General features: G+C 37.5%; 1 protein-coding gene across 1 annotated transcript in view; it reads left to right on the top strand.

Moving 5' to 3' along the window:
* Positions 1-15253, top strand: part of NEURL2 (neuralized E3 ubiquitin protein ligase 2) — an 84447-nt gene extending 69194 nt beyond the window's left edge. Inside the window, exon 2 of the mRNA XM_044090223.1 lies at positions 12514-15253. Coding sequence (XP_043946158.1) covers positions 12514-12629 — 116 coding nt within the window. The 3' untranslated portion in view covers positions 12630-15253. The remainder of the gene's footprint in view (positions 1-12513) is intronic.
* The last annotated feature ends 6216 nt before the right edge of the window (positions 15254-21469 follow it).

Below are 21469 nucleotides of genomic sequence, written 5' to 3'. Positions count from 1 at the left end.
CTTTAACATTCTCACCATCACATTCCACACATCCACACAATAGATCTCCTTAATACAGGATGCAAATGACTCCACACTCATTTGCACATTTGTCAATGTGGCACACCTAAAACAAAATTACTCAGGAAGCTTTAACAGCAACTGAAACATGGCTTTGCAACTCACAACTCCTACTCAACCCTAAAAAAACGACTACTTTTCTCCCAAATCCCTCTTCCATAAAAAAAAATGTAAAGTCATATCTCTCGATAATACAACCATTGAAGTCACTTTTCATAGCAAATTATTAGTGATGATAGTGGATGATAATCTTACATTTGACCTGCATATACAAAATTGCATAAGGAAAAACTCATCAGAAACTAGAGACACTTTATAGAGCCAAAAATGTTCTCAGTGAAGCAACTAAAGCTATACTTGCCACTAGTTATTTCTTCCAATCGCCACACTTCTTTATGTTGTTCCTATCTCTACTAACCTTCAGGCATCTCAAAAATCAAAACTTGAACAATGCTATAACAAAGTTGCCAACTTTGTAGCAAATACCCTATTTAAAACTCATACAATGTATAGCACTAAAAAGCCTAAATTGATTAGAACTACCCCATCAACTAAGATATATGCAGCTTCTTACCACCTGTAAAATTATATAGACTCCATGGGCTTATCAGGCACTAAATAACATTCTATACAACTATGTTTCTAGTCGGTCATTATAATCCAATGATCAAAAACCTTGTCTGTTCACAAACCTATTCTACCTACTGGACATTGTCTGTACTCATACCATGTTCCTAAGGCTTGGAACTCCTTATTTGTATCCATCAGGGCAGGACCCTCCCTCCTATCTTTCAAAAATCATTCTGAAAGACTTCCTAGCCAAAAGCTGTCTCTGTTCTTGCTCAACACCAGGATAAACTATATCCCTAAATGTGGACAAATACCTGTTCATACCTTACATCTCCTTACTCTCCCTCCTCGTCTAACTTCCCTACTTCTATCAATTTATCTCCCTTGCTTTTCTCTCTAAATATACCATCCATAAGCCTGAGTTTCATTCACTTGCTATTACAATTCCTGTTTGTATTATACTAACTTAGATTTAAGCTGTCTGTAAAATGGCAAAAACTTATCTGACTATTAAATCATTGCCATATAATTTGTATCAATTCTGAATAAATGTTTTCATATTATATCTAATTTTATATAATTATTTAAACTGTATTTGTTTTTGTATTACTTTTAAAGACTGTAAATTTATTATTCTTAAAATGTTTTGTAATACTTTGGAGCTTTTCTGCCCCTGCCTCAGGTGAAAATTAATTGCACATTAACACACACTCTGTCAGGCATTATTGCTCTTAGAGAATGGACTCTCTGTAAAATTGTTGTGTTTTACTTGCTTATTTTTTACTACTATATTTTTTAATATATTTTTGATATAAAACAGTTCCTAAACCTAATGCTTCAAACTTGCTGTAGTATATGTTAATGGTGTTGGAGGAAACATTTTACATCCAAAATATAACACTTTAAAAAATAACCAGGTATTTACTTTATTATTTTTAAACACCTTTATTGAATTATCAACTTGTGATATAGGCAAATTTACATGTATACAACATTAATCAAACTGTATTAATAAATTAACATTAACAAACATTATATTTCACATATATTGCTATATACTATATAACCTAAGCAACATTACATGAATTATTCAGTTCCTGCCTTCCCTTTTGTAAACAAGAAACATCTTTATTAAACAATCACTTGCAACATAAGCAATCATATATTTATATAAATGAAAACAAACCACACTGACACAATCCAAGTTGCAAATATTTTACATCACAATCCATGGCACTCCCAGTTGCAAACATTATACATCACTTACACTCTACCAAGTCATTTTCAGTCAAACATTACATAGCTCATTTAAATCCTGCCTTCTTTTAAACTTCATTCCTCCCCTGTATGTATTGTTCCCATAATTCCCATTTCCCTATGTAGTTTGCTCCTAAAGATCTCAGTTCCAGTTGTTTTACCCTTGTTACTATATTCACATCTTCTAATATAGTTGGTTTAGATTTTGATTTCCATTTTTTAGTAATTGCTTCTTTGGTAGCCACCATAATTAGACACAGTAAGGCCTTACCATGTCTAGGCAATAGGTATTTACTTTATTTTTTGGTCCCTTACTCCTAAATTGTTTGGTTAGTTGGCAGTCTTTGGAGATTGAAGTTACAAAGTAATGACATATATTTGAGTTTCAGACTTTTATTTCCATCAGAAAATTCATGTTAACACAAATCCTTTACTTAAGCAACTTTGTAATTTTATAAGAGCAAAAATTAAAATCTGTTTCTGTTTTAGAGCCCTTTGTTCCCCCTTTATTTTAGGCTTTGTCCAGATTTCTTTAGATGAAAAGTCCAGAGGTATGCAAACCTATTTACTGCTGCTGCTACCAGTGGTCGATCTCACTCACTGTAACACACACCACTGCTTCAGAAAATACATGCTAACAGAATCTCTGTTATTCTAGCAACTTACTAAGTTTAAAAGAACAATATTTAAAATTCATCCCTAATTTTGGTCCTTTGTTCCCCTGTTATTTGTGTGTCTGTCCAGATTTCTTGTGCTAAGCAACTAAGAGGTTGAGAGGTATGATCAAGAGGTACGTAAATCTCATAACTGATGCTGCTGCTGCTGCCAGGGAAAAGGTTGGTTACTCTCGCTCTCTCTCTCTCACACTCACACACACACACACACACACACACACACACACACACACACACACACACACACACACACACACACACACACACACACACACTGTCTCTTCTACTTTCATGCACACATTCACTCACACATGTAGACATCAACATAAATACAGACATGCACACACCTTTTTCCTGTTTCATTTATTTTTTACACTGAAACACACACACATTTTTTTATTTTAATTTTCTTTTTTTTTTATTTTACACTTGCTAAACAGCTAAAGCACTGCTTAATGAACGTGAAATAATAGCGGCTGTTAGTTTTTTTCTGTCCGAGCTCCATGGCAGTGTACATTAATGCCCTGCTGGAGAACGCTCGTTTTCCAAGCAGGGTGCTGATGTACAGTTTACCCGTTCTCTAGCAAATGTTAAATAATGTCTTAGTTGGAAAGAACTGAAGAATTTAAGCTATCAAAGGACAGCACAGTGGTTCAGAAGTTAAGCTGCATAGCTCTCCGTTTCAGGGTCTAGTGTTCAGTCTTCATCAGTAATCACTTACTTTTTGCATAGTTTGCATGTTCTGTCTTTGTGTGTTTCCCCACAGGCTACTCCTTTTCCCCCTCACTACCCCCAAAATATATTGCTTGACTACCTACTCTAAAGTATGCATACATGTTGCTTTGACCCTCACTATTATGGACTGGGTTGTTAACAAAAAGTGTGCACCATGACCAGATTAATTAGCCGTTAACAAATGAAAACTAAAAATAAAATTTCTACAAATGCAATAGAACCACAACTTATGTGAACACCTTAGGAAATGGAGTGTCTTCATATAGCCAGTGTGACAGGAAATAGACTGAGGAAGGCAGTAAAGATGGTATCAGTCAGCATTCATTACAATGACTTGCATCACCATAATAATAAAGCAACAGAAATTATAAATCTTCATATACAAATACTTGCTCACTGGCTCATCATTTTCTCACTCTTCATCCATTCATGATTATCCTGTCTCCATTTATCTCCCATTTGAAAGAATGTCTGGATTTCTTCCGTACTTTTGTAGTTGAAGTGATGTGCAAGTTACCTGGTTGAAATACATTTTTGTAACTGCTGTTAAAGTCCTTTGTTTTGTAACTGTGCTGAATTACAAAATAACTTTTTACAGCAGTTAAAAAAAGAAAAAGAAGGAACCATGAAACAAACTAAAAGCCTTAACTGCAAACCGGAACCGCAATGGAGGCATTATTTCAAGCGGCAGGTGACCAGAGAAATACTAATGCTTTATAATGCCTACCTGCCTAATGTGGATTAACTTTGTCATACTATAACCATGATGACGATAACTGGCATCAGTGGAGAAAAATTAATTAATGATTTTTTATTCTTTTTAACTTGAAGAAGGAACCTGATATTGCTTCCTGCTTTCAATGTCACCCTTCTGAGTTTCTTTGGAAGCAGCTGCTTTTCATGATGATCTCTCTCTCTCTCTCTCTCTCTCTCTCACTCTCTCTCTCTCTCATTCACACACCTACAAATAAAATAAATAAATAAAAACATTAATAAAATAAACATAGTACAAAAAACACAGAATAGAATGGCTGAAGTGGTTCTCTGTGACTAACAGTAAAGCAAGTCCTGGAATCACCTTGCATGTATACACTGAGTATAAATCATAGAACACCAGACTAGCGATCCTTACTGTATTTTTTTTTATCAAGTTTACATTTACAAATGCTGCAATACTTTAAATAACAGAACTACATGGAATGCCAGTACAGTGATTGTTTCCTCTATAATGTGTAAATGACAACTTGTAGAGAAAAAATAAAGATTGGCACTCTGACAAAAATAGTACTCATGGGTATACCATTGCATCCATGACCTTCCTAAATACTTCAGTGCTCTGAAGATGAGCAATTCCTATAAAAAGCACCAACAGCCATCTCTAATTTATTAAATCTTGCTGTTACACTTGATGCCCTTACATTCACTGCTGCAGTATTCATCACATATGGGATTCCCTGCCGTGGAAGCCCGACTATCAAGCCAGTCTACCAAAGCCTGTTGAACATCACGTAAACACTCCTCTCATAGAGTAGGGCAGAAAGGTGGTATTCAGGGGCACCATCCTCAGAACTTCTTTGCTGCCAATCAGAACACCATTTCTAACCATTGGTCCGTTTGCCTATGTCCGTTTTCTGCCATTTTTACTGCAATTTTGTGTTCCAGTGATTTCTCCTGTTTGCTGAAGTCCTCACCATTGCTGTTAAGTACCCAGTTGGGGTTTTGTTCTTTTTCTTGAAATGTTTTGTGCTGTTTGGGGTTAGTGTCATCCAGGAAGGGTAAATGGCAGTGTGGGAGACAGATTTCCCTTAAAGACCGCCATGACAACTATCTTTTTTGCCTAGGAGCTTCTCACGACCATGCATCTTGTTCAATTTGTCTGGTCTTTTCCCGAAAACCCTTCACAGTCGGCTTTCTTCCCTGTCATTGTATCTTGAGAACCAGTGTCTTAAGCTTCTTGGTAAAGATACAATGGAAGGAACTTTCCACCCCAAGGGTCAGCCGTCAGGGAAGAAGAAGGTGAAAAAGGTAAGACCAGAATCTTCCACTGTCCACCCTCTGGTGGGTGTTTCTCCCGAGGTTGTTACAAACCTGGAGGCTCGATTGGCTGTGTTGTCAGATTTCTCTGTCATGACCAAGTTGGAGGCCACTGAGGATCTGGTGGGCAGCATGTCCAACGAAGCTTTGAAGGTGTCCGTTTCAGACATTCAGGGGAAACCACAGTTGACTGTTTCCAATGGGTCAAGGGGGGGGGGTCCACAGATTTTTCTTAGGGAAGAAGTTCCTACCACGTTTGTTGAATGCTGTCCTGAGTCAGAGCCTTCTCAGTTTTCTAGGGAGGACATTCCCTTAAAAAAGAAACAGAAAACTAAACATGTTTCTTCTGTTCCTAGGGATCCACAAAGTGAGTGGCAGGCCTTTACTCAGGGGTTATTTAATGCTTTACTGTCATTATGGCCTCCTCAAAGGGTATCAGTTCCTGCTCCTCCTTGGTCCTCTTCTCCACTTAAAAGGCTCAGAAAAATGAATTCTACTGAGGAAGAGTTGGATTCTGAGGAAGAATCCCTTACTTATTCTACTCAGATTCCTTCTCCTTTGGACTAGGGGTCAGAGTAGGAGGAATCTAATAGTCCCGATACTCCTTCTGAGGAAATTTCCTTTGGAGACACAATCTCTACGATGATGGAACTTTTTAAGTGGGATTATGCTCAGGTCTCTTGATATCCATAAGAGGTACTATGAGTTACTGCAGATGGAATTTCCTAAACATGTGGCCATTCCCCCTGTTATGGCTGCTTTACTGGATGTTTTTCCAGTGCCTCTAACGCACCTGATTCTCTGCCCCCTGCTCCCAAGAAGCCTGACAGGTTTTATACAGTGCCTAAGGATTGTTCCTTTTTGTTCAAATGTCCTGCTGCTGACCCCTCTGTGGTGTCTGTAGCCTCTGATAAGCCATCTCAATTGCTTCCTTTGTCTAAGTTACTGCCATCTGACAAGGACAAGAGAACCATGGACAGGCTAGGTAAAAACGTTTATACTTCTGCTACCCTAGCTTTTAGAGCAATTCATTATCAGACTCATATTATCTAGGCATGTGTTGGCTCTTCTTTCTCAAGCTTGTCAACATTTTTCTGATCTTGCAGACTCTGAGAGTAAATCTTCTGCTCTTTCCTTGTTAAGAACTTCCTCTCAAGTAGTTCGTCATCCTAGCAAAAGTAGTTATGATGCAGTAGATGCCTCTTCTAGGGCTGCTGCTTTTGGTTCAGTAATGAGGATGTATTCTTGGCTTAGGCTTCAACCTTTGCTTGATGATATTAAGACTAAGTTGATGGATGCCCCTCTGGATAATAAACTTTTCTTTTGGGAAGCAGCTGCTGGCTTGTTTAAGTCTCTTCAGGACAATGGGAAGGCCTTACAGGAGCTTAAACATGTGTTTGTTTCTTGTGTGCCTAAATTTCAAAAGAAACTACTCTTCTAAGCCAGCCTTCATTCGTAGGTAATCTTGTCTTCCTGCTAAAGGTAAAAAGGGTGGTAAACGGACTCTTCCTGCTAAGGCCAATCAGTCTTCAGGGATTCAGAAACCTTCCATTCCTTACAAACCAGGTGCTGTCTGACTATCCACCTCTTCCCAGCCACATTCCTCTTTCTCTTTGCATCTCTATTTCCCTTCCTATTTGGCTTTGAATCACTCAGGATTCTTGGGTTCTGTCAATCATTTGTCAGGGGTACCTCATGGTGTGCGTATCCCATGCTCCTTTTAAGGGCATTCCTCAGCCTCCTCAGGAACAACTTCCTTATTTCCCAGAGGTTCTTTGCGATCTCTTGTCTCAGGGTACTATTCAGGAGGTGCCTATGTCCCAAAAAGGATGGTGTTTTATTCAAGAATATTTCTAGTGCCCAAAAAAGAGGGTACTTGGAGACTGATTCTAGACCTGTCTCGTCTAAGCACTTTTTTGAAGGTGCCTTCATTTTGAATGTTTTCCCTTCAGACTCTGTTTCCTCTCTTGCTCCCTCAGGCCTTTTTGGTTTCTCTGGATCTCAAGGATGCTTGTCTCCATATTCCAATCCTTCCTCTTTTCATGAAGTTTTTACTTTTCTCTGTTGCTTCCTGGGATTTTCAGTTCTGTGCTTTGCCATTTGGCCTTTCTACTGCTCCAAGGGTGCTCCCCAAATGCCTTGCTCCAGTGATTGCTTTTTGCAGGCTTCAAGAAATCCAAATACTTCCTTAATTGGATGACCTGCTGATTCAGGTATCCCCTCCGGAGACCCTTTTGTAAAATCTTTGTTTTGCCATTTCTCTTCTTCAGAGCCTGGGGTTCATGATAAACTTCAAAAAGTCTTCTCTGACTTCTTTTCAGGATCATGTCTTTCTGGGTTACAAGATTCAGATAGTGCCAGTGCTGGCATCCTTGCCTCCTCCAAAGGCCTTAACTCTCATTTCTTACTTTCAGACTATTCTTCCCCTGGCCTCCATTACAGCCAAGGAGTTTCTGAGGGCTCTGGACTTCATGGCTTCCACCATTCCAATGTCCCTCTCGCCAAACTCCACATGAGGAAGTTCCAGTGGTTTCTGAAGTCGGGGTGGCTTCAACATGCACATCCTCTAGACTTTACAGTTCCTCTTCTTTCTTGTTTCAAGAAGGAACTTCTCTGATGAATTCAGCAGCTGTGTCTGACTCCAGGGCTCCCTTTTCATCCCCCTCTTTCCTCTCAGGATCTGTTCACAGATGCTTCAGATGAGGGATGGGGACCAACATTTGACTCCCTGAAAGTACAGGGAGTGTGGTCGCCTCATCAGCAGAAGGAGCACATCAACATCAAAGAGATGAGAACTCTTATGCTGGCTCTTCAGGCCTTTCATCTGCTTTTCTCTCCGGGGCCTCTCAAGGTATTTACAAACAATGCCACAGTCATGTGGTATATCAACAAACACGGGGGAACAAGAACTTACATTCTTTTCTGGTTGACACTTCTGGTATGGGATCTGGCTATCAAGTATCAAGTGACTCTTCAGGCAGTTTATATCCATTCAGATCAAAACATTGTGGCAGACACTCTGAGCAGGTCCTTCTCTCAATCCCACAAATGGATGCCTCACAGGGATGTGTTTCTGGACATTGTTCACCAGTGGTGTACTCCTCAAGTAAATCTCTTTTCCTCCCCTCTGAACAATCAACTTCCCCTGTTTTGTGCCACAGTCCCAGGTCATCTGGTGTGGAAGGTGGACACCCTCTCATTTTCCTGGAAGGGGATGTTTCTTTATGCATTCCCTCCCCTTCCTCTCATTCCGAACGTCCTGTTCAAGATTCAACAGGATGCTCTCAAAATCTTGTTGGTGACTCCCTTTTGGCTGCGACAGCACTGGTTCCCTCTACTTCTGTATCTAGCCAAGGGCAATTATCAAAAGTTACCTCACAGGGTATTTTTACTCACACAAGACAAGGGATCTCTCATCCATCCCCACCTGTCCATGCTTCAACTGACTCTGTGGGTGATAGGGTTTTGATTCTTCATAGACAACCTTTTTTTCCTGAGGACATGCTGCAGGTCCTGCAAGAGGCCAGGAAACCTACTACTAGGAAATCCTACTTATCTACATGGAAGAGGTTTTCTATTTGGTGTCTCTGTTGTAACCTGGACCCACTTACTGTGGATGTTCCTTTGGTTCTCTCTTATTTGTGTGAGTTGCTCAATGCTGGTTTGGCTTATTCTTCTCTTAAGGTCCACTTATCAGCTCTTTCTTCTTGTCTGCCTTTAACTCCTCCTTTAGCTTCTAGATTTGAGACTAAGCAGTTTTTTAGAAGTGTCCTTAATAGTAGACCTCCCAGGAAGCCTGCCCCTCCTCCCTGGGATCTTAATTTTGTTCTGGAGAAATTGACTCAGGCTCCTTTTCAGCCTGCTGTTTCAGCTTCCTTGCAACATTATTCTTGGTAGACAGTTCTTTTGTTAGCTCTTACTTCTGCCAGACGAGTGTTTGAGCTGCAAGCCCTTATGGCTTGGCTGCCTTTTTTGATATTCCAGGAGGACAGGGTGTCCTTCCATACTAATCCTTCTTTTATGCCTAAGGTGTTTAATAAGTTGTCACTTAATCAGTCTATTAATTTGCCTACCTTTTTTCCCTCTCCACAATATGACAGTGAGAGGGTGCTGCATACTTTGGATGTGGCTAGACAGCTCAGATTTTATTTGGATAAGACTAAAGCTATCAGAAAATCTGATCAGTTGTTTGTTTCCCTTCATCCTAAGTCTTTAGGATTAGCTGTTTGCAAGCAAACTATTTCTACTTGGATTTCAAAGGTTACTTTTTTTGTTACACTTTTCAATGGCAAGACCCTTTCTTCTTCAGTAAAGACTCATTCTACTAGAGCTGTGGCTTCTTCTGGTGCTTTTCTCAAGGACTTAGACACTAATTCTAGTCTTGAAGCAGCTACCTGGACTTCTGTGCATACGTTTGCCAAACACTGCAAGTTGGATGGTATCTGCAGAGCTAGAGCTGGTTTTGCTAATGCCATTCTTTGTGGCTTCTTAGACGGCTCCACTGCTGCTTCCTCCTCCCAAGTTTCTTCTTGAGCTTTGGCACTCTCCCATATGTGATGAATACTGCAGTGGTGAATGTAAGCACGTAGTACAGTTATGTGAAATCTTACCATAACAGTAGATGTTCTTGCCTTCACCACTGCAGTATTCACTCCCTCCCTCTATTCCCCTAGTCTTTTTCCTTCCTGGATGTGCAGGTTCTCTTTGGTTTTTGTTGGACTGGTGTTCCTACTGAGGCAATCATTTCTAAGGATGGTACACTTGAAAGTCACCTTTATGCCCTAACCTACGAGAGAAGCATTTAAGTGACGTTCACCCTACCTTAAAGCAATGGTAGACTTTGGTAGACTGGTCAGATGTCAGGCTTCCTTTGCAGAGAATCCCATGCATGATGAATACTGCAGTGGTGAAGGCAAGAACATCTACTGTTATGGTAAGATTTTACACAACTGTACTTTCCTCTTACATACATCTTCCACTGATCTTTAAGGTGTTTCTCCATGGGTCTCAAACTTAAGTTCCCAGTTAATGATGTAGCAGAACAAATTATGAGCAATAGCAAATGGGATACATTTTACTAAAGAAAATTATTTTTACAACTGAGTCACTGTAAATTTGTGTTACACAAGTCCGGCATCCGAAATGATTAGGTCATTAAATACTACTAATTCCCTGTACAAGATGACTACACCAATCAGATGCCACCAGATTAAATACCCTATAAACTAGGGCCCTCACTAATACACAGAAGCATTATTTTTATTCTTTTAGAAGTGTTAGGTGTTTTCCCTATTATCAGAGCTTTCAGTTAAGTAAAATTGATTAAATACTAAATTCTAGGTTTGGAGACTTAGCTTGCTCATAGCAGCACTCCAGATTTAGTTTTTATAACAGAAAATACACTGGTGAGTCTTTGCTGCAGCTATTTCACGAGCGAGTGGTATCATGGAAACAGTTATCAAGATCAGAGTTGCACCTGCTGTGGACTTGTCTGCTGCTCCAACTGAAATAGCGCCATTTAAATTATAAAGTTTTTTTATGTTAATATGTCCACAGTTGAAATAAAATGTATAAAACACCACAACTTGTGTAATGCAAATGCAAGACTAACACTTCGTAAGAACAAATAGCACTTCAGTCTGGCATTCATCACACTGAAGTGCGTAATGAAATGCAAGCTGAAAGCGCTCAGCGTTTTAATGTTTTAAGAAAGTTTATTCTGCTTTTAAATTACACAAGCTGTACCCTACCCCAAGTTCTTGAAGTGTTACTGTTTCTGCTGTTTTTGGACCATTTAGATATTAGATAAAAATGCACCCATCAGCAGTGCAGACTTTTGCAGAACAATTTTGATTTTAATACTTTTGCCATGCTCTCGTTAAATGTTTGATTTTTTTTTCTGGTTAATCAACAAGGATTAAACTTGGTCAATTGTGCCAGACATTAGAGTTTCATATGTTGCATTGTTTAGAGAGTGTGAATTCATGCAAAACCCGAAGTTCTAGTAACACTTCAGCTAATATGGACTATTAATTAAAAACCGTCCCTGGTTTTGGATCTTTTTTTATAATTATTTTTTGGCTTTGTCTGTGTAGCAATGCAACACTAAATGCAAATAAATAAGTTTGGAGCATTAGCTTGCTGGTAACAATGCCTCAAATTGACTTTTTATAACAAATAATGCGCTCACAAGTACTTACTGCTCGGAGCGGCCTGCTCCGGAAACATTATACGGCAACATTATGCAAAAACAGAGCTGTACTTGTGAGTATAAATTGCTGCTTTGAATGAGTACAGAAAAATGTTTAACTGTTATTAAGAAAAAAAAAAAACTTTGGGTAATGCATGGGCAGGAGAAACACTTTACTAAAGCAAATAGTTAGCGGCTTTAGTCCTACATTTCATTATGATTTTCTGAGGCTAAAATCTGTATGCATGACAGAAGTGCTTAGTATTTGCTTTGGTACATTTATTTTGTAATTACATTGTGCAATCTGCTTTTTATACATATTTTTGAAGTGTTATTCTTTATACATTTATCAAACATTTTAGTTCTTTGGTGAAAGCATGCCCCTTGGTTATCCAGATTTTTGCAATGCGTCCTCAATTTGATCATATTTTTGCCCTGTCCCCAAGTTATTATTGATTTTCCTGATACATCGTCAAGGATTAGAATTAGTCAACAATGCCAGACAGTAGATCTTCATATTTTTTATTTTTCTGAGAATGCAAGATGATGCAAAACCTGTTCTACTGTTTTACATAAAACTCTGTGCATGTGTGTAATAAAAGTTACAAGCACCTGCAACATATCAGGATCCCCTGTGAATGTGACTTATAATTTAAAAGATTGTGATGGTAATATTTCATAAGGGAAAATAGACGAGAAGGATGATGCAGTAAATGGCAGCAGGATAAAACTATTAAACTTTCAAGTAAAAATCCATTCAGAATCTAAAAGGAACACAAAACTAAAACTTAGATCACACTGGAAACTAAAACAAGACTGGAACCACCAGTTTACAGGATATTCCAAGTAAAATGACACTGTGGGTGGGAATAAACGTGACTTTGTTAAACTGGGTGTTGTTTTGGTCACCTTCAATTCTGACCGAATTTTCAATACTGAGAGTGTCTCTTTAAATTTGTTCATTCACATTCTTGCTTTTTTTTCTCGTTTCAGTTCCTTCACTGCAGACTTTGTGTCGAAAGGTGGTTCAGAAACATATTATTCACAGGCTGGCTATTGACTGGCTCGATCTCCCTGAACTCCTAAAGAACTTCTGCAAGTACGAGTAAGACTGCAGGGGACAACACTTGCAAAGGAGCAAGGAGCAGAGTCTCACTCATAACAGATTTGTGTCTCTTGCTAGGCACCTTTCTAAACCTGAACTCTGAGTTGGTCTTAAAGCGCATAAATGATAAATGCACCTGCCTCTATCGCCAGGAGAAAAATCCTCCAGAAAATAATATCTACTATAAATGTGAGACTTCTTAAGTTCCTGCATTATTTCAGTCTGGAAGTTTCTGGAAACAGTATCTCTGGGCTCCAAACACTACTCCAAAGAAAAAAAAAACACTGTGATGATTCTGGACAGAACAATTTTGGGAATTGAATCTCATCCAAGTTGCCTGCACTATAGAGGTTTTTCAGAAATTCTAGTGTGATTTGTAAGGAATTACAGTACATCTAGACAAAAATCATCCTAAGAGCACATAATTATGTAGATTTGAAGGTAATTGTCTATAGCCTTCCACCATTTAGATCAGAGAAATGCAAAAACTTTTAGTCTATGGAATAGTCAGTGTGGGTTTAGAAAGCTACAGATTGGTACTAGTAGGTCTTACTAAACTGTATGCTACCAGCTATACTGCTTGTTCAAAATTGCAGTTCTGCAATAAAACCACCACAATCCAGGCAGCACATACACAGAGGTGAGTTCAAAAACAAAATTCAAAATGGTCAACTTAAAAAAAAAAAATGTTTTCTAGAACAGGTACAATTAAGTTTATTGCAAAGAGTGTTATGTACTCATAATGTCTCTTATCCATCCTCACACGGTATGTAATACATTACATTTACTTAAAAGGTGTCATGTACTGACTGCAGTGCTTGTGATGAAGGGTTACATACGTTATTCACTTATACTATTTTGTTATATATTTTATGTCTATGTAAAAAGACAGCAATGTGGATATGAAATACTAAATCTGAAGAAAGAGGTACTATCACCCTAAGGATGTGTCTCCAAGATTATTCAATGGGGTAAGGAGTTAAAGGAAAAGATAACTCTGCCTGAGAACTTTGGGGGGTAATTTTAGCAGTGCAAGGACCGTGCTACTTTATTTTATACTTGTATATGAAGCAGGGAGAGATCAACACAAAGCTCCTTTAATGCACTTTGTTTACTGTACTTCTGATAACATAGGCAACAAAAGAAAGAAGCATAAAGAATGCCCAGTGGAGGAAAAAGGCAAGACCAGACCTCTCAGCTGTGTCTATTTTGGAGAAACATTCCTATTTTCAGGTCTGATTAACCACTGCATATGATGTATTTATATCTGGTGGTATGTCTCCATTTTAGGCTTCACATACCCCTTCACACAATTTTCTGAATTCCCCCTATTACACTGTTCCTTTGAAGCTGTCTAGCACACAGAAAACCACACTTCTTGACCAATGTATTAGTGGCACCAATAATTTAAAGAAAGAGGACATATCTCCTTTTTCTGAAGCAAAAATAAATGACCTAGTATTTTGCAATACAGTTCAGATCTTATACACTGTCTCTTTGATAATGTGCTTATTTTTCCATCACTTTTTGTCATTCTGTTTTTAAACATGCTTCTGACTAAAATCCCACATTCCTGGAAGTGGGAAGAGTTATGTGCTATTTGGTATTCAATTGTTATGCTAATTAGAAGTCCAGATTTTTCTACTTTTGAAAGGCCTTTAAACTTATTTTCCATGTCTGCAGGTTGAGATATATGGGGAAGACAAAAGAATAAAAGTGAAATAAATGATGGTAGAAACAAGGTTAATTACACGACTGACCATGAAAATGATAAGCAAAGAAGTGTTTCACAAGCCTATTTAAAAAATGCAGGCAGTTTTACCAAAGACCCCTTCATCACAGAGAATCTGACTCATATCCAAACTGAGTTGGTCTCTGAGCTGATTATTTAAGTAGGGGGTTATAAGGACACAAACTCCTGCTCTGAAGATTGTAGGCATGATGCCCCCAAATCATTCTGGCAAATGGTTCATATAGGTACGTATGGTATTACTGTGTTTAATGACTCAATTTGTTAGCCCATAGTAAAACCAGAAACAAAAGTTAAAACTACACTAAACAATAATTATGATGCTGTGCTGACTGAAATCCAATGAAAAAGCACAGTACTACCTAATAAATTCCAAATAATTCAGGGAATTGTCAAGGTATTTAAGAAAAATTGTCCTGAAAGCACATTTTGGTATGATGAATACAAGCAGAATTATATAGCTATAAACAGATTTTTAACAAGATTATTTGAATAAGGTGTACATATATCAAAATATAAGGATAAAATAGACAATAACCTGAATTTTGCTTTGTTTTCAATAATGAAAAAATGTGACTTTTTATTTGTTTGTTTGTTTACTTGCTTACTAGAGTCTCCAGCTATGTTTTTGTCAATTTACAGTGGAGGCCTTGGTATAAAAGCATCAGTAAAAATGCAGTGAAATTTTACACATGTAAAGTGAAAATGATATCATATAAATGCAATGTCATGGACAAAACTGATAACAGATGAACATAAATTTCACACTTAAAAATGCATTTTACAATTACTTGTTACTAGTTAAATAAGACAGTAATTCAGTATGACAAAGAAAATAAATGCAAAAGGTTTACATTGTGTAGTACCAAAAAAAGAAAGAAAGAGATGCATTCTAGTTTGCTTTTCAGTGTTGTTATGTCTGAGCCAGCTAGGCTATGCTGGGTAAGTAAAATAAAGTAATGATTAGCAGCTAATTAATGAATTTTAATGACAAAGTATACTGTAAGGTTGTCTTGAATACAGTTATACTTAATAATATACTCTCAAGTTTCTTCTTCTCTGTTCTTTTTCTTGCCCCCAGATGTGCCAACCATCAAGTCTCCCCCAAATGGACTCAAGCCTGTTTGTTCCTCCATGGTGGGGGGTACTCATGCTATGGAGGTGAGATCTAGCCAGAGGAACTGTAATTCAGGCAGCAATGAGGTTTATTGATGTCTTCACTACCATCCTGACTATGAGGACACGAGTGACTTAAACCTATACATTGGGGGTAAATGAGCTACCTACATCACTATGGAGACCTTCAATGCCCTCCTGCTGAAAGTGCAGCCTCCTGTACACTTGTTAATCAGGGGTACCACTGGACAGTAGCTTGATGAGCTGAAAGAATCTCAACACACCTCATGTCTGCAGGTCCTACCTAATCATCACACATCTACTTAATTTATACTCTCTCTCCATCTACAGTACCCAACATTCAACAATTAGAGGAAATCTACCTTTCTAATATTACCAAGAAGACTATTATGCTGGGAGACTTCAACAAAAATGCTTGTGGTCTCTCTTCTCTCCCATTAATAGCTTATATAATCTTATTTAGAACAAATCGTTAACCAGCTCAGTAGACCAAACCCCAGAACAGGAAATGATTCCACACTTGATCTCATAATAACTAAAATAAGGTCAAGATGCACACAGGTGAACAGCTCACCTAACACCTTATGTGACCACTGCCCCATGTTCTCAACATGGTCCTTAAACTCCCTCACATTCTATCATATAGACCAGTTCCTGAAGGTAAACAACAATTACTTAATGCCTACATACACTCCATTGATTGGGCTTCTTTATACAGCTGCTCAGATTGTAGTAATACACTCTCTTATTGCTTATAAAACTCTTTATAGTTCACAATGCCATCTTCTCCCAGAGTTAGGTAAAGTTTAAAAGGCCAAGCTTGCCCTTGCTTTACTAGTGATTTTAAAAAGCTTCTCATAGTAAGGGGCAAAACATGGAAGGAATATAAACAGCAAGCCTCTAATAACCAACTACATGAACAGTTTCTAGGTGTTAGAAAGAAAGCTAGAATAGCCACTAATGCAGCAAAGGCCTCCTTCCTTACGAAAAGTCAAGAGGTACTTATAACCAGCCCTAAGAGATTTTGGAAGGAATTAAAATTAGTAGCAGGCACCAATTATGAGCCCACAAAGTCATCCAAATTCATCAATAACTGTCATATTACTGCTATTACACAATTTTTTTTCTTTTAAACTGTCAAAGATATAATTACCACTTTCCCTCCTTTACCAAATACTACCAGTCTTAGAAGTGCCACACTAGATCCTAATTTCTATGAGTCCCAGTTACAAAATCTAACTGCTTACAATCCTGTTTTCTTCTTTAAATATTTCTCAATTAAGTTAAAAAATCTGTTCTCAACCTGAACTCCACATCAGGGTCAAAGTTCAGTATGATGCATCCCACCTTCTTCAAAATGTCTGTAAATCAATTAGCTAAAGAACTTAATCTATATTTACATCCTTTCACTATCCATCAGACAATTCCCCAGTCAATTTAAACATGCTATCATAATCCCTTTCCCAAAAATTTCTCATCCTAAGGAATGTAAAGATTATGGACCAATTGCTAATCTTTGCCTTTTAACAAAAATATTAAAAAAAACTTAGAAATAACTGTTCAAGCACATAAACAAATATGTCTTAATCTGTGATGTACGACATGGATTCTTTAACTTTTTCAGCACCATGACTGTCCTATCTTCAGCCAAGAATATAATTTTTAATACCATTAAAGATGCCAGGGTAACTGGTGGTTTGTTCATAAATCAATCCAGAGCTTTTAAATTAGATAATTATTACTTTCTCATAAACAAACTTAGCAAGAGTAATTTTGGAACCACTACAATACAGCAGTTCAATAGCTACCCCACAAATATAACTTTCCGAGTATTTTTAAATAATTCCCTTTTTAGTACAGGCACCTTAAACTCAAAAATCCTTCAGGGATCAGTAACAGGGCCTCTTGTTATTCTTTCACATCATAAACAACTTAACCTGAGATCTTTCAAACATGAAAACGGTTTTATATGCAGATAACCTTCTACTGCTAGAAAAAAGTAGACCTCTTCCTACCCTCCATAAGTTGTAAAATGATTTCACAGCTCTGTCCAACTGGACCTGTAACAACAGACTATTGATCAACACAGATAATTCTAACCTAATGATTATTGGTTCTACACATAAACTATCTAGATACCCACCTAGAGCCATCACTAACAAGCAGGGCAATATCTTTACTTTAGTCTCTGAGCTAAAGTATCTGGCATGACATTTGACTTTGCCAAACACACTGAAATTGTCCTTAAGAAAACACTGTCTCATTTAACGCTTTGTTATAAGATTTACCTTTTACATTTTTATCTTCTGTCCAGCCAGAAATATCTTAATACCCAAATTGGCGCATGGCCTACCCCTAAAAACTTTCCATTCAGTACAACACACATAAATTACACATAGCAGTAAATAACATTTGTGGGGTCTATATCATAATGTCGAATACTGACAAGTTGGAAGCACTAAACTTCGAACTTGAAAGTTCGAAATGTAAAAACATTGAAACATATAACGGAGATCACCACAGAGTGTGGGAAGGGAAGATTTCCCTTTACCGCACTGTAGTGCGATTTTGGAGTTGATATATTTAAGTAGGGGGGGGTGGAGGGGGGCTTGCCCCCAGCATAGAGCATTTTTTTTTGTTTGTTTGTTTTGGGTTTTGAGTGGGTTTTTTTTGACATTCAACGTTTTTAGACTTCGAACTTTCAAGTTCGAAGTTTGAAGCTTCGAAGTTGTCAGTATTCGACAATCTGATATAGACCCCATCTGTGTGCTTGTCATGCTGGCTGACAGCCACTTCTATCACTGCCATTAACTTGCAACCCTTAATGTGCTGCCCATAACAAATGTCGCCAACACCACTCAAATGCCATATTCTTGTTTTCAAAAAGTTAATTTTTGTCCCTGTAATCCAGCACTAAATGCTTCATATACAGAAAACGGATAATTTACTAATCATGTTTGCCTTTCTTCCCTGCATTTGCCTCATCTGTTACATCACAAAGGTTACTAAGAGTGGCAGAATAATTAGGTTAGGCCACTTATCCCAAATGCAGAGCCATTAAGAAAACAATGGCATTTAAATGTGCCTTATTAGTTACCAGTGTACCTGCATCACACCTCAGATAAATAGTGTAACCTAGAGTCTGAACAAAAGCAGGGCTTTCATGCTTAGTTTTCTCACATAACTCTTTCCCTTCAATAAAATTCTCAGTGCCAGAAAGAAATAAAATAAGTTTGTTTTTTTCTAGTTAATTTTTAACACTATTTTTAACAATACAAACAATGTCAGCCAAATTATGTTTAGCTCCAATATTAGTTAAAGGGAAGAACATTAGACAAACAACAAACAATGAACTTTAAAAAGAACAATACTGTTCACTCTACACACAAAAAAACCTGTAATCACTTACAATTCCCAAAAATGCAGCATGAGACAATCACACTAATGAAAATCAAATTAATTGTACTAATTAAAAGTGCAAAAAGTGCGCGTCACTAATGAGAAAACCTGTCATTCAAACATAAATTAAAAAAAAATGTTAGACACTACTAATGAAATCAAAAAAACACAGTAATTAAAAATGCAAATTGATGCTGACACTAATGAAAATCAAAGGAAGCACAGTAATTAAAAATGCAAATTTATGCTGACACTAATGAAAATCAAAAGAAGCACAGTAATTAATAATGCAAATTGATGCTGACACTAATGAAAATCAAAGGAAGCACAGTAATTAAAAATGTAGATTGATGCTGACACTAATGAAAATCAAAGGAAGCACAGTAATTAAAAATGCAAATCGATGCTGACACTAATGAAAATCAAAGGAAGCACAGTAATTAAAAATGCAAATTGATGCTGACACTAATGAAAATCAAAGGAAGCACAGTAATTAAAAATGCAAATTGATGCTGACACTAATGAAAATCAAAGGAGGCACAGTAATTAAAAATGAAAATTTATGCTGACAGTGAAAAGTAGGCAGTCACAGTACTGCTATAAAATGATGAGAGAGAAAACCACAGTAAATGAATCCCTCATAATAAAGATTTCTTTCCACCTCTCTAAAATGACATCAGGAAGGCGGAGGCAATGACTGTAAGACATGGCAGCCCCTTTCAGATCAAATTAGAAAACAACAATAGCCATTTACTTTGAAACAGAGATATCAGTAATGCAGAGAATTTCAAGATTTGCCGAAAAAGCATATGCTTTTTCAGTTTTGGGGTGTGGTTCTGCAATACCCCCTTTAATAACTAAACTTGTCATTAAATAAAATTACTCATTCAGACATGACTTAGAGAAAGACCTGACCTTTATAAGGCCTAAATTTAAAAGTAGAACAGGACAAAGGAGCCTTCCTAAGCTAGGTCAAGCCATACGGAATAAATTGCCTGCAAATGTTACAGAACATGGATCTCTTTAACAATTTAACTTGCAAATAAAAGGACATCTTTTAAAGGAATCCTTTTGTACCTGTTCATGGACAATGGTTAAATCAGCACACTTTACTGCATATCCCACTAATGCAATTCCACGATACTCAAATACATGTGTTCTTATTTATGTGCTCATTAAACTCAAATCTCTTGAAAAAAATCAATTCTCTTATGTCACACTGTTGATATATATATATATATATATATATATATATATATATATATATATATATATACACACACACACACACACACCAGTATATTATAGGTTCATAAGTAGGTACTAGGCTATTTGCCCTAGGGCCTATACAAGCCTAGCCAAAAAGGTACCCTGGCTTTTGCCACCCAAGAAAATTATTTTCCTGTGCCCCTGTCAAGCAGAGCCACAGAAGTGATCCCCGGGGTGAATTTCCTATTACCCATCCAATCATCAAGATTTTTCTTGAAGAGTGCTAATGAGGAACTCTGTTTGACATAGATAGGTAGTCTGTTCCAGAGTATGGGAAGTCTCTGGGACAGGAATCTATCCCTCCAGCATGTTTTGTTTATTGTGGTGACAAGGTTTAGGTCCCTAGAGCATGTAGCTTGGAGGGATTGGGATTTCTTTAAGTGGAGCATGTCCAACAGCTCTGGGTTTGACATATCTTTGTATGTTAGGCAGAGATTGCCTCTGAGTAGGCGATATGCGATGGAGTAAAGATGGAGTTTTTTGAGACGGTCTGCGTAGGGCATCTGTTTGAGGCCTAAAGATCTGTCTATTCATTCCAATGTTTTGTTTTTTGATTTGTAGAGTTTATTTTCCTGTCCTGTGTGTTCTGTTTGTGAGTTTTATTTATTAGCTGTGGGTGAGAGGAATTGTCTGGCTTTTAATTTCTCCATGTCTTTTAGGTTTATAGCAACATGAAGGGAATGGACCCCATTCCTAAGTCAAAGTACGATTGAAGTTCATGATATTAATATTGTTTCAATCTTTGATGTTAGCCAAAAATGCTCTTTGCAGTATCAGCAGTGTGCCCAGAACTGACTCCTTCTGTAATTCATATGGAGTTACATGTACTGGTAGCATATCTAAATATGACTGTAAATTCTTTTTTATGAGACCCATTGTTCCTACAACTACTGTATCTGTCTGGGTGTCCTACCACATTGCCCTCATTTCTGCCTACGAATCCTGGTATTTTATGACTTTGTGTCTCTCTTTGCCTAAGACACTGTAATCACTGACTGTAGCAATTTCAATAATCAATGCTACTTTTGTCTTCCTTTCATGGACTGCTATATCTGGTTTTCTCACATCTATTTTTTGAACCGTTTATAATGGGTGATCTCATGTGGTATAAACTGCATTATTCTCTATAATGCTTTATAGATCATGTTTTCAGTGCTTCTCATCTACTTCAGTATTGTAACATTTGCACAATCCCCAGTGTGACAGTCTTGACACATTATTATGCCTTTCAATATACAGCCCCTTAGTGTATCGCACCAGCAACAAGATGTACAATTGTGTCTAATTCT

The sequence above is a fragment of the Protopterus annectens genome, chromosome 12.part0 (genome assembly GCF_019279795.1).
Source record: "Protopterus annectens isolate FY-2018-M chromosome 12.part0, PAN1.0, whole genome shotgun sequence".
NCBI lineage: Eukaryota > Metazoa > Chordata > Ceratodontiformes > Protopteridae > Protopterus > Protopterus annectens.
Note: the sequence above shows the minus strand (reverse complement) of the source record. Positions and strands in the feature narration are given on the sequence as shown.